The sequence below is a fragment of the Peromyscus californicus genome, unplaced genomic scaffold (genome assembly GCF_007827085.1).
Source record: "Peromyscus californicus insignis strain IS unplaced genomic scaffold, ASM782708v3 Scaffold_23__1_contigs__length_62951481, whole genome shotgun sequence".
NCBI lineage: Eukaryota > Metazoa > Chordata > Mammalia > Rodentia > Cricetidae > Peromyscus > Peromyscus californicus.
In genome coordinates this window covers 20,894,771-20,909,837 of record NW_026294534.1, presented here as the reverse complement: position 1 = coordinate 20,909,837, position 15,067 = coordinate 20,894,771, and the positions used below count along the sequence as shown (strand labels likewise).

The 15,067-nt window shown below is 41.4% G+C and overlaps 1 protein-coding gene across 1 annotated transcript in view; it reads left to right on the top strand.

Moving 5' to 3' along the window:
- Positions 1-15,067, top strand: part of Unc5d (unc-5 netrin receptor D) — a 553,430-nt gene that overhangs the window by 477,468 nt on the left and 60,895 nt on the right. Inside the window, 3 exon segments of the mRNA XM_052751943.1 lie at positions 636-821; positions 4,809-5,186; positions 9,132-9,216. Of these exon segments, the coding sequence (XP_052607903.1) occupies positions 636-821; positions 4,809-5,186; positions 9,132-9,216 (649 nt within the window).

Sequence of the window (15,067 nt, the reverse complement as noted above, 5' to 3'; positions counted from 1 at the left end):
CACAAGAGCCCTTGACAACAAAGATATTCATGTTTCACATAAAAATTGCTCTCATGATGATTACATATGCAGAAACCAAGGTTATTACTGTGCTCTGACTCTGAATATTTATATCAAAGTTGACATATTTGTAAACTCTGATCTCTTCTCTTTTAACTCACAGACCATGTTAGCATCTTACTCTAGACAGCTTTGTGCAAATGCATGTGCCCCAAGCCCCACATGAGCAGAGAAGCCACCCTATTCTTTTTCATTTGTGTGAGCCTGTTTTTCCTCAAATAAAAGTAAAATATAAAAACACTTTTCAGGTAACTATAACTTCTTTAAATAAGTTAAGGAGTTGTCTGTTCTTACTAGAAAAATGTTATATTCTTTGCAAAATTGATTCTCTCCGAAGTCTATTACATGGTAAGCTACCTTAACAGATTTAAGATATTTGACTAGCCCTGCTCTGATTTAGACAAGGAATTTTAGAAACATGACTATTATGAGAATGAGAGTCTAACTTGTAGCTAGCTTCCTGTGTGATCTGAGCAGTAGGCTTCAGACTCCAGAAGCATATCATGTTATGTCCTGGGGTGGCTCTATGACTTGAGCCCATGTTAGCCACTTAGGTCTTCTCTTGTGTCTTTCAGGCATTGAGAATGCCAGCGATATTGCTTTGTACTCCGGCTTGGGTGCAGCCGTCGTGGCCGTTGCAGTCCTGGTCATTGGTGTCACCCTCTACAGACGGAGTCACAGTGACTACGGCGTGGATGTCATCGATTCTTCTGCATTGACAGGTGGCTTCCAGACCTTCAACTTCAAAACAGTTCGTCAAGGTCAGCGGCATAGGTTCCCCAACACCTTATTCTCAGTACCACGGGCTGCACTCACACAGGTGTTCCTTTGTTCTTGACCCTGTGTGAAGGTAGCTCTTGGTACTGGGAGCCGCTACCAAATTGTTTCCATGCATGAAAACACCAAATCTGATCAAGTGACCTTCTTGGTCCTCAACAACTGTGAGGACGTATGGGTCTTACTTCATTATTGGCAACATTTCAATGAAGTAGTTCAACCTTTGACGTATAGAGTTCTTAATGAGTTACTATTCTCAAATTATCCAACTTTATCTCTGAAGAAACCTGATTTTATTTTATATGTTTAACTGCATTAACTAAGATACTGAGTACTAAAGGCTGAGGAAACAACCCTAGACCACAACTTCCCAAACACTTTTATCACACATTTTTTAATAATTGCTTCAATTTCAAATAAGTAAAGAGGATTTAAAAGATGTCTGAGGGGTCAGTTAGACAATGACAAAAGGAAATTCCAGCCTAAATGACTTTCAGCTATTGCCAAGTCCAACCAATCTTTTGTTGTAGGGGAAGAAACATTTTTCACGTCAGTGCATTTTTCAAAACAGAGAGAGTATTTGATTCTCTATTATGAACTGAGGATTAGATGCATTTGGTTTTAATTTTAGGCAAAAGGAAACTGTCTCTCTTCAAAGGATGAAGTTTCCTACCTTGACCCTCATCATCCACTTTTTCCCCTTTATTTCTACTCATTGTATGGATATTACCTGTCCTAGAGATTGACCAGTTTCTGTGCTCAGCATCTGTTGGGTAGATAGGCTGCTAAAATAGAAACCCAAATCTGCTGGACCAAGCAGCTGAGACCCGACTAGGAGAGACAGGCTTCTCCCCTTGGCTTTTATTTCTGGGCCCCTCTGTTATTAAGCTTCTGTTGTTAAGCCAGTATTATGTACAAGTTCACATGCTTCAAAGCTGGTTATATTAGAATATGAAACCACTATGAAGCAAAACAGTTATTGTGAGTCACTGCTTCACAACTATAAAATGCTAACATCCTCCTCATGGTGTTCTTGTGAAATTGAATTTGCCTAGAATAACTTGGGGAAGCCCTCGACATTTGGGAAGAGCTCATGTTCTGAATATAGCACTAGATAGTCACGTGTTCTTTGATCAAGGGATGTCAACATGTTCTGTGGAACAGCAAGTAACAGATACAAGAGGTGGGCAGTGGCCTGGCCTGAGCATGTCTGGAGAACAGTGATTTAAATAAGTTGGACACATCTCCTCATAGAGGAATGTCTCATTTTGTTGGTGAATTGTGAATCTCTAAAAGAATCACTTCGTCAAATCACCTGACCATCCTGTTTATTTTTGGCTAAGAATTTCATAAATCTCATGATAGAAGATAAAATATCTTTTGGTAACTGCTACTGTCCCCATATCCATTGATAATGATCTTTGTTTTTATGGACTATGATTTTACCTTCCATTGTCATGAAGATGATATCTTCATGAACAATATGTCTAGTACCCCAGGCAGGGGAACAGTAGGAATGTTAAGCAGAATGGTGGCCTAGTTTCATTCCTGCAGTGAGATTATAACAAAATACCCCAAAGAGGGCGGGGGACACTTAAGGGAAAGAGGGTTTATTTGGCTTTCAATTGTAGACGATAATTCCATCATTGCTGGGAAGTCAAGGTCAGAATTGGAAGCAGCTAGTCATGTCCACAGTCTCTCGCAGACAGAAATGAATGCTTCTGGTCTTGCTTGTGCTCACCCCCCTCTCTCCACTCTTACACAGTTCAAGACCCAAACCCAGGGCAGAAGGATGCTGCCATAGTGACCATGTTCTTCCCACATCGGTTAACAGAATCCAGACAGTTCCCCACAGACATGCCCACAGGTCAATCTGACCTTGGTAGTCCCTCCTTGAGATTCTCTTCTCAGGCAATTCTATGTTGTGTCCAGCTGACAGTTCAATTAAAACTAACTGTTACAAGTATCATCTGCTAGAGTGTGGTAGAACACTGAACACTGACTTGGGAGGTGTAAAGCCCTGGGTTCAATGCCTAGTGCTGCAAAATATTAGACAGATAAGTAGACAGAAGGAAATCTAAAAGACAAGCATACAGACAGAATACTATGCTTATATTAGAGGAAAATGGCTTTCTAAAGACAAGATGGGAATAACCAGAAGTCTGTGTGTGTGTGTGTGTGTGTGTGTGTGTGTGTGTGTGTGTGTGTGTGTGTTTGAGGGGGAGGTAAACTGGCCCTAATCAGGCTTCAATCAAATTGACAGCCAATATTTTTAATTGTAGACTTGTGCACGTGAGTGTATGTGTGTGTGTGTGTTCTCCCCCCCCCCCCCGTGTGTGTGTGTGTGTGTGTGTTTATGTGCTTCTGGTGATAGGACCCAGGACTTCACATATGTTAGGCAAGCATTCTACCACTGTGCCACACCCTTAGCCTTGTATATACTTCTATAACCAGGCATTTTCCATGTCTATGTGGTCTAAATTTCAGAAATAATTTTCCCCATAAGCTAGGCGAGTCTTTTAAGAGTAGCCAAAAATTAAGCTGCAAAAGGTGGGGGGTTTGTGATCAAATATCCAGGAGATTTGGAGATATGAGTTTTTGAAGTCTCCATGGAAACTGCTATTTCAAACTGTTTTCAAACAGGTTACATTCTTCAGTTCCGCTTTTTCCTTGGGAAGACCACACACAAGAACAAGGTCTTCGTCTATTGAACTCAGTGTGGTTCTGTTAAAAAGGACCCTTGATGGTGGCTGCATCGCAGCACAACAGCCCAAAGATGGAGAAAGGGCATCATCCAAGGGCCGTGAGAGTTGCCTTCTCTCTTTGTATTTATTTTCTCTGTGATTCTTGGTTCTTAGCACATCCCAACAAGGTGTGGGAAAAGCCAAGGTGATAGATTCCCCTCTTGGCACTCTTACAAATTAGGAAAATAGAAAAACAATAGAGACTAATACAATACAGCCGAGAATTGAAGCATTTAAAAAAATATATCATATTTGAAACATTTTTTTTTGGCCGGGTCCCAAAGGGAAATCGTTTAATATGATTTGGGTTTCAATTTGAGCTGTCATATTGATGAACTGATATGGGTCGGATGCTGGGGAGTGAGGGTTGTTCTGTTATTTACTAATAAATGAGGTTACTTCATCATGAGAAAATATCACAGGCTTCTTTTTAATATTTGGCTTGGGGAAAAAAAATGGTGATCTCAACAGATGATTAAAGCCCCAATCCAATTTCTTCTGTTGTTATGAAGATTGTTTTGTTCATTTGTTTTAGGCAGGAAAGGATACATTTCAGAGATACTTCCCATGTACAGTCCATGCCAGTCTCAGCTGGAGCATTCATTCCCTAACAGAGTGACATTCGTGATGTTCAAGGACATTGACTCCTCAGACAGAGTGATTCCTAAAGTCCCCTGAACTATTTGCTCCAAAGCACCCCCACTCACAGCTCCAGGAAGCACTCAGAATTCTACAAGGAACTCTTCTGCAGCCTCTGTGGGCTCATGTAAGCAGCACTGAGAGTCACCATGCTGTGGCATCTCTTGCTACTTAAAAGGAACAGATGTTATTTTGCTCCAAATTGGATTGCAAAATATCTCTCTGGTTTCTTTTTTTTTTTTTTTTTTTTTTTTAACCTTTTCTTTACTGGTTAAAACAATCACACAAACACTACCTGAGGCACTGGCCCAACCCGGTGTCAGAATTCCTTATCTTGAAAAGAAGGCATGCAAAGAGCTCTGGATATGAAGGAGTGGGGCCCACAGCATTCAGAAAATGACCTAGAAGGCCAGAGGTACCCATTTCCAGGCACTGGTGTGTAGCTCCATCTAAGTAAAAGGGATAGTTGCTGCCAATCAGAGCATCCAACACTCAAGCAGGGTATTCTCCCATTAATAGAGGCAACTGCAGTAAAGTAATGGGGGCGGCTTTTAGTGTCCGAGTGACAGATCAATTTTTTCTTACCAGGAAACTCTCTACTCCTGAATCCTGCCATGCAGCCAGACCTGACAGTGAGCCGGACATACAGTGGGCCCATATGTCTGCAGGATCCGCTGGACAAGGAGCTCATGACCGAGTCCTCACTCTTCAACCCTCTGTCTGACATCAAGGTCAAAGTCCAAAGCTCCTTCATGGTTTCCCTGGGAGTATCCGAGCGAGCCGAGTACCATGGCAAGAATCACTCTGGGACTTTTCCCCATGGAAACAACCGTGGCTTTAGTACAATACATCCCAGAAACAAAACACCATACATCCAAAATCTGTCATCACTGCCCACAAGGACAGAGCTGAGAACAACTGGTGTCTTTGGCCATTTAGGGGGGCGCTTAGTAATGCCAAATACAGGTGGGTGGTAAGTGTGTGTTTGCATATCTTCCTTGTTTGTGTAAAGGATTCTTTATAAACATGCGATAACATCCATCCGATTCATTTTGGGGAAAGCAGCAAAGGCTGGGGCTACGCTTGGTGTACACACAGCTCAAAAATGCACCTGAAGTAGGACCTAGCCTTCCCTGTGCCTGCAGGGACAGAACACCCACCATGTTTGATGCTGCTGATGGTCATCTTTTCTCAGGCAGCATGGGTGGGCTCCCAGATTTGAGAGCCCTTGGAACATGTTACCTAGAGCATGGTAAGGAGGAAACAAACACAATTCTTTGCTACAACTGGCAAATGCCATGCTTATCATATATATATATTGACAATTTAGTGCAAGAATGGTCACATTTCTCATTTTCTGACCTATGAACACTCTCCATGACAGTGACCCTTGATAATCACATTGGTTCTTCTAAAATTACTATTACATTGGTTCTCAGCAAGCAATGATGATGAATTTTTGCATTACTATTCCTTGAAATTCAAATATTAGTTCCAAGCCTATGCCATACACGCAACTAACTTGTAAATATGTGTTTCCCTCCTTTGAGTTTTAAGAGGGGAAGATTTTCTGGATATTTTAGATCCCTGGCATGGATCACTTTAAAAATGGCATCCTAGCTGTAGATTTGTCTTCAGGGTTGCTGCCTGAGAACCAAGTAGAGGGAAAAGAAATTCATTTCCCTCCTGAATCCTAAGTCATGAGAGCTAGATAGTGTGATGGGTCACAGGTAGATGCTGATGTGCTGATGGCTGAGAGGGACAGGAACATTGAATCTGGCCATGTTCTTATACAGAAATTAAGTGTAAAACCAGTGCTAAAAAATGGGGAGATGGCCACTATTTTATTTCATAAAATGAACTCTGTGGCAAGGTCAGACTCAAGAGTATGAGAGCAGCTATCTTATCTGTGTGGTTGTTTAGTGACTTGAAACTGAACTTCCTCTTAACTTGACAGATGTTCTTCTGCCTTCCCCCCAGATTAGTAGTGTCCTCTCACACTGTTTCAAAATATACTTTATTTCTGAAAAATAGCCTCTCCTGCAGCTCTAATAATGATGATGTTCTCCAAATCTTCCTTGCCAGTGTTTCAGGGCACACTAGGATTCTTGATTCCAATATGTTTGAGTGTCCCATCAGTATGTGATGTCACTCTAACTTCAGGCTCTGGAGGATAACTGACCAACAGGAGACTCCTTTGCCACATTTGTCACATGTATTCGTAAAGAAAAGTGAACATGTAACCCTTGTCCCACCAAAGACTAGGATGTGAAACCAGTGTTATATGAAGCCAATGAATCACCATGTATCATAGCTCCTTCCCCAGGTTCTCATCCTCGTTTATTAGGCAGTATGTGTACAGGGTGCATATGTGTCTATATTTACATATATTGAGTGAGTACCAAGAGCAAAGCATTCATTGCCCATTTTTGCTTAATTTTCATCAAAGAAACACAGAAATGAAAACCAGGATGAACAAAAGATGTTTCTTTTCCCTTGCCTCTCTTTGAGGAACATTCATATTATAGACAAAAAGTCTGATGGCTTGTCAGCAATTCCCACCCAGTCCACCATGAGCTGGATGCTTTCACGTTTCCTCCTAAGAACCAATGGACAAGATTGAAGCTGCACATTGCAAATGAGCTTTAGGAAAAATAGGTGTGGGGAATTGAAACATGCTCCTTGTTATTTGCAGGGCATAAATGCAAACTATGCCCTGGGGAACTGAAGTGTACAGAAAGCATGGCACCGAAATTAGATTGCTCTAATGCCATCCATCCCAAATTGCCAGGCAGTACACTCTGTAAATCATTTATTATGCAAAATAAGAAAGAAGAAACTCAGACAGGCGGTTCTGTTGTCATACCAAATTTTAAGAAAAAAAAAAGAACTGTTAGAGTAGCAGGTGGCATTGGGGAGCTGCATTTTTTTTTAAATCAATGATAACTGGTGAATGACATGTTGCAAATGAGGACTTCTTTAAGGGACTGTAGACATAAAACCTTCTCACTGTGCTCTCTTTTTCATAATCTGCAACTAGCCACCAACACACTAATGTTCCCTGCCCTACAACCCTTGTTCCTGTGGTTAACTGTCTTCAACCTCCATTTGCAATGTATGTTTGGGTAGGAAGTATGTTTGAAGGCTAATATCATTTATGATTGAAGGAGAGTAAAAAAAATTTGAAGAGCCAATGAATGAGCTTCTTGATTCAGGTTGAATTCAGGAATAACATGAATAATGCTTCAATCTAAATATCAGGAATTAAGCTTGCTTGAAAGAAATGAGATATGATAGGCTCCACACAAAGCCCCAGGCAATGACAGTCTGCACAAGACAATATAACTCAGAGCCTGGAATTACTTAGGATTTGGAATCCTTTACATACATTTTCATACTGGTGATATGTTTGTTCTGTGTCAGGAAATGTGCTAAGTGTTGTTAATATAATGTGACACAGTTGCTTGATAGTCTACTGAGCTTCCACAGATAAATCTTCATGTTTCTTCACAGTCACGGCATAGAGATCCCGAAGAAGAATAAATAGGGAGACAAAGGCCAAACTAAGATAAGGCTGAATGACTAGGGCATAGGTTCTAGGGGACATATGGACATCCTGAATATCCCAAGTTACAGTCTGTGTTCAGTACCAGGAAGGGATACCTACAATGGAGACCATGCTGCTTGGCAATTATAGTTGAGGAAGAATGGCAAATGGAAGGGGCATCTGATTGGAGGTCTCTAGCATGTCAATTATAGTTATTCTACTATGGATGTGAAGGTGCAGAATATAAATGCATCTTCTTACTGAAAAGCTGTGAGCAGGGTTTTAATGTGCCCCATTCTTACTTCTAGTGAAAGATATTGACGATTACTAGCATGTTACTGACTAATGATGTAAACGTGAATCACAAATGATTTGATTCACAGTAAGTCTCACATTCCTTGACTCTGTAGCTGCTAGAACACAGAGAGAGAAGAAAGGGAAAGCTTGTCAACAGCAACCTGTAAGCTTCTTCTGCAATTATCTCTAACAAAAGAAAAAAAGGTGAAAGCTGCATTATTCAAAACATAGGAGGATGCCAGAGATTTTATTTTGTGTGATGCTCTTACTATTTCTCTAGCTCATTTCTTTTTATAAGGAGAAAGTCACATTCAAGAGAATCCCAGCTTTTTCCAGATGGCTCTGTTTGTCCAAAGTAAAGTATTTTCTTCATAGCTATAAATAGGAAACCGGGGACATTTCAGATGCAGTAGTGTGGCTTCACAATGACATAGGCATGGGCATGGTTAGGTCACTGTCACTCCTTGGGTGTTTCCCAGCTGCTGTTTGCAAATTGATAGTCATATCACTTGCACAATGACCTAGAATATTCTAAAACTCATCAGATACATGGTATTTTTCCTAATTCCTTTGAAAAAAATGTGGTAATTCACAGAACGGATTCCTTAATTTACTTCCAGATGTTGCTTGTAAGACAACAACATTCTAGGTTCAAGGAAAGTATTAATTTACCCATCATCCCAGACACCTTTTCTGGAAATGAGAACAAGACATATATCTACATTTTTTTTAATTTTGGAGAAAGTTAATTGATGGACTGATAAAGTCTTATGTTCTTGGATTTATTTGGTAATGTCTGGCCTTAGGATAGCCAGGCTTTTAAGGGAACTAAGTGATGCTGGCAAAATTTCAGATGGAAATGAACATTGAATATGCTCTCTTTGGGCCACTGATATAGAGCAAGGTCTTCCCCATGCTTTTTAGGGGTCTTCCAGGTTTGATACTTATAAATCATACATTGGCAGGGGAAACTCCTTTGCATGGGCATCTATAAGGTGCCCAAATAGCATGCTTCAAAATGATGGGGAGATCTCTGAATGACCTCTTGGCTTTTTTTTCTGTCTTAGGAGTGAGTCTACTTATACCACATGGCGCCATCCCAGAGGAGAATTCTTGGGAGATTTATATGTCAATCAACCAAGGTGAACCAAGGTGAGAGACCGAGAAGGCTAGCATATTAATCTTTTTTTTTTTTGAATATCCAGTGGGACGTCTGCAGAAAATCTGAATTTATTGTTAAATGAGACATGGAGGCCTGGGGAGGAAGCAGTGACTATAAAGAGAGCACAGTCCTGCGTTCCATCTTAAGGTTATTGGCATCTAAACAGGAGGCACCAAGTGGGTAACAGTGAGCGGTGGACAGATACATAAGCAAGAACTGTGCTTAAACTGCCCCACAATCTCCCCTGCAAACAAAATTAAATTACCTTTGCAGGCTCTACTTGCTGCACAGCACTCTATTGGAGTCATCAGATGGTAAAATCATGACTCTTCAGGTTCATCAGAAGACCTGTTCCTTACAAGCCTGGAGACAGTTTCTTAGATGATTTTCCTAAGTATAGGGGGAAAAAAATGTGGTCTTCAATAGCTTTCAGGTCTGATGGATTTCAACAGCATTAAATCCAATTACATGAACAAATACAAATCTTGTCACATACTCTTTTTAATGAAAGTAGTTGGTTATTTTCTTAGTGCAACTATAATATTTGTAGAAATGTTGCCTTTTTCCACACAGGATAAAGCGAGCTACTCTTTAGAAAGCAATTTGTCTCATAAACTGGATACATACCTCTGGCATTTTTAGTCATAACATCTTGGTTATTTTTAAAATAGATTTTCTGTTGTTGTTGTTGTTAGGATGGAATACATGAAAGAAAAACACTGGAAAGAAAAAGAGCCAGAGAAACAGATGGTTGAAACAGATTTTTTATAGTGATTTATACAGAAGGGTCTGTGGGTACCCAGTGGTTCTAACTAGCTGTTCTGTATGGCTTAAGAAGAATGCAAGACAATTGTCTGCTAGATGGTAATTGGTAAGTCTCTCAGGGGACTTATATGTAGCTATGCTATGATGAGCACTTATATCACATCTTCAGTTGTGTAGGAATCAGTTCCCTACTGACACCCTTGTGAAGGTACTCATGGCTTAAGGAACTGCAGCTGGCACATGTTGGAAACAGACTCAGGGAGGTTAGCTTTGTTTTGGCATGCAACATTGGGCATTGAACCAGGTACTCAAGAATGCTAGGCAAGTGCTGAACCAATGACCTGCATCCCCAGCACAAGGAACCGCGAGAGCTTTAAAGAGCTTCCACACAATCTTAGGTATGTTAGTTACTTAGATGTAACCTCTTTTTTTAATCCCTAGATTTAAAAAAATGGAACCCATGTAAGATTGAGGTCCCTGACTGTTACATGTATGTTTTTAAACTCATAATCCCCCAAAAGTCAAGTGCAGTTATCCCTCAGCATCCACAGAGGATTGCTTCCAGGACCCTACAAGGACACTAAAATCCCAAGGTGCTTGACTACTTTATATGAAGTGTCATAGTGTGTGCATTTAACCTATGCACATCCCACATCATGCTTTCTATCATCTGCAGATTACTTATAATTTCTGATACCCTATTGTGCTGAGATGAAAACTCTACCCCTATTCAGTCCAGATGGGATATTTTTGATTTGAGGTTTATTGTCTATAAATGTGGAAGCAGAGGATACAGAGTGCTTACTGAATAAGGTAGAACCAGTCAATCTTCCCTGAGTCCTGGCCTTTTGCCAACACTGACTTCCCCAAATTTTCCCTTCATTGTAATTGATCTTCTGTGTCTGTGTTCAGCTTCTTCCATTCAAACCCATCCCCAATGTCTGCCACCTCATTATATGAGAGCCTGCCTAGGGCTACTTCACATTTTTCCAAGACAACTAATTTACAGCTCACCTCCATCCCTATCTCTTTCTGGAAGCTTCCCCTTCTTAAGAGGTCAGAAAAAGAAATGTGCCAGCAGGCATCAAGTATATGAGGACTTAAATGCTCAAAAATATTGGACAGGAATGATTACATTGGGTACCTTGCAATTTTAATACAAGAGGGAATACTGCCTAGGAACTGACAGAGTCTACTAACCTTGAAAGACGGGTTGGCCTGATGAGGTCACTACATGGGCCACCTTTTGCTTTTGAAGTGCCATGCTAACCAATTGGACTTGCCCATGTGTATCTAGACTATGTGCTTCTCCCTGCTCTCGAGGGTAATGGATACAGATAGGAATCATTTCTCTAAGATTTTACATCTGCGAGCTGTGTGTTTTCCTACCGATTTTACTGCAGAAATATAGAACAGTAAAAAACACATGTTCTCTATTGTAATCTGCCAATGTGTCCTGTGTCTTGATGGAGGGGTCACACTGTGCCACTGGCTATTCTACTGCTTTGGCAATCCTCACTTCTGTTTGAGTGACAACAAAGTGTTTGCGAGATGCTAAAAATGGAAAATGCCTTTCTTTCTCCCCTCCCCCCCTTTTTTTTGTTTGTTTGTTTGTTAAGCTGGGATGAATTTTTCTGTCTAAGCCAAGAAGCTGCTTTAGGTCTGTGTTCTTTAGCTTTTAATCTTCTGGCCATTGTAGCGTCTTCCTGTGTCATATAACTTGAAAACCCATTTTCATTTTATTCCATCCATCTGTCAGCAGAAACTTGCCTCTAAATCCAGCACAGAGCAGGAATGGACTGCCCCCTTTCATTTCATCCCATCCCTTTTGTTTGGGGGGGGGGGGTGTAAGAATTGGATTTGTGGATACTTACAACCTCCCCACACAGAATACATCAGGATCTTACAAACATCATTATGCTATATTTAGATTCTTACTTACCATGCCTTCCTCTTTACCGTGTATCTCTATTATCCCTTTTCAAGTGCCATCCCCAGTGTAGAACTCTGCTGTGATTAATCTAAGCTTTCTGCCTGGTTTCTATGGATATGTATAGGGAGTTAAAGATACAAAATGGCCCTTCTGTTAAAGGAATCTCACACAGCTCTACTTTCATGCTTTGGGGAGTGTGTGTGTGTGTGTGTGTGTGTGTGTGTGTGTGTGTGTGTGTGCTGTGTTCATATGTGTATTGGTACATATATGTGTGGTTCATGTCTGGGATGATGGTCTGACAGGTAGCAGGTGGCAGCGGGCTACAGCAACAGTTCTGAGCTCACATATTCAACTGCAGGCTAAGACAGAAAGAGCACTGGGGAGAGCAGGAAGATCTTGAAGCCCCTAAGCCTTTATGCCTCTGCTGCCCCTACTGCCTGATGATACAAGGTGATAAACCTTTTCCACCAAGGGCACGCCTCCTAATCCTTCCCCAACAGTTCCATCAACTGGGGAGCCTGTATTCAAACACATGTAAATGGGAGCCATTCTCATTTAAACCACCACAGCTCTCAAAAGGTTTTAGGGTTGGAGCATTTCTGATTTGGGGTTTTTAGGTTAAGGGTGTTCACCATGTACCAATGCAGTAAAAAGAGTCATAGAAATAGTGAAAATAGAATTCTGTCTGAAAAGATGAGAAAGGGGACTTCGTGCCATCTTTCTCTCTAGGGAAATTTCCTGGTGGCTGTACATCCAGGGATCTGTGTGTGTGTGTGTGTGTGTGTGTGTGTGTGTGTGTGTGTGTGTGTGAGGGGGAGGGGGTCTTAACGAGTGGCTAGACCTAAAGGTTTGTCCCTGGTTAAAGTCACTCCGGTGTCACGACATGGCGTTGTCTTTCTTCCAACTGCACTGCAGCCTTACTGCAGATGGGCGAACTAGTTTCATGCAGTGCTCCATTCACAAACCAGGACAGAATGGCCTCAGGCATGGGGACTAGAGTGGTCCCTAGAAAGTGAGTGGTAGCCATATAGAGGGCCTTCAGAGGAGACTTGCGGACGAGAAACCACTGATTTCTGGATGGAGGCTGCACATCATCTGGCCTACGTGCCCCTGGTGACTCAAATAAGCTTGCCTCAGCATCTACATTGTCATTCAATACACTTGGGTTTAGGTTTTTGTTGTTTGGTTTTGTTTTATGTTTTCTTAGCTATCCTTGGTAGGGGATTTCATCCTTTACAGATTAACCAATTTCTAACCATTTTATAAAAGTTAAATTCAGGTATTCAAATAAAAGGATTCCATGCTGTGGCCCTTTCTGGCCATTCTACAATAAGAACATTATACGTCCCATTAGACTCCTCCTCCTCACCCAGGTCTCTGCGGCCCACCCCACCAATGGCTGGAGAGTAAAGACCTGGACCAGAAAATTATTATGGGGCGCTTTCTTCTGAGAAGCAATAAAATGAAACCAAAGGCAAACATTCATTTCTTTTTCCAATTACACTGTCATGTGGATATCCCAGACCAATGCTTAGACCAGCATCGGAAATGTAAGTGATCTTGCTGAGGCTTTACAAAGGGACACATATTTTGGCATTTGGATACAGCCTAGATTGGATATTTTAACCATTTTGTTTCCTAGGTTTTCACACACACACACACACACACACACACACACACACACACATATATATATATATATATATATGAAATGATATAGTCTACCTAATGGGTACAAAGTTTGGGGAGGTAGAATTTAGGTCATTTGAAATACCTTTTTGAAAGATGCATAGATAGTGGATGTTGGTTTTAATAGCAGAGTGTGAAATAGCAGAGACATCAACTGCTATGAAGGCAGAGGAGCTCTGGAATTCTGAGAAGGGAAGATGAACTTTCCTTCCCAAGATGAGTTTCTCTCATGCCATCAACAGCTTTCTGTGGGTTTGATTTCACAGTAGACACACACACACACACACACACACACACACACGCACATACACACACACACACACATACACACATACACACACACGCACACACACACACATACACACACACACACACACTCACACACATACACACACATACACACACATACACACACATACACACACGCACACACACACACTCACACACATACACACACACGCACACACACACACACACACTCACACACATACACACATACACACACGCACACACACACACATACACACATACACACACACACACTCACACACATACACACATACACACACACACACACACTCACACACGCACATGCATTCACACCCTATTGGTTAAAATATTGAGGCAACTCCATGTAGTTAAAAGGGAGATTTATTTTGTGGGGTAACTTACAAGTGAAGGGATAGGTTATAGGGTCTGGGAAAGGTGTTACGGCACAGTCCAGTGATGTTCTCTGGAGAACTCTGCTCTGTCTACCTCTAGCATCCAAGGTCCAGGAACCAAGAGAGCCAGCCCATCCAGATCCCGGGTCTTCAGGGGTCCTCTCTCGGCTCCGCCTTGTAGACGTGACAGTTACCAAAGCCTCAGTGGGGGTGTTACTTCCAGATCAAAGCTGGAGCGGCTACCCACTACAACACCCCATGTACACACACATGCACATACATTTATAAATAAATATACATGTATATACCTTCTCCTAGATCATGCCTTATAGAGCATGTGCTGAAAAATGTTCTTAGTCTTTTTGGGGATGACCTTATTTTTAGAAGAATAAGAAGAAAACATGGATATATTCATTTTTTATCAATGAGATTAAAAGAGAGGCCAGCTGTCCATTAACAGAAATGGAGGTTTGTGACATGATGTGTTTGTAGTGAAGTATGTTTATGTCAAACTAATATTTGAAGTCCTTGTCCTAGAAGGGCCTCCCACCCCAGTACGAGACTAAACAATACATTACTCAAAAGCCTCCGCTTCTCAAGAGATAAAGAAGTCTTGATCCCAGATTACTAGAATTATACAGTAGTCCCCATCTGATCTTACCCTCTTGAGTCAGGATAAGAGCAATTGCCATTCATTGACCCTGACAGCAGGTGGCTGGGCAGGATGCTGCTGGTGCTGCTGGTATGAATGCTGTTGCTGTTGCTGTTGCTTCTGGTGCTGGTACTAGTGCT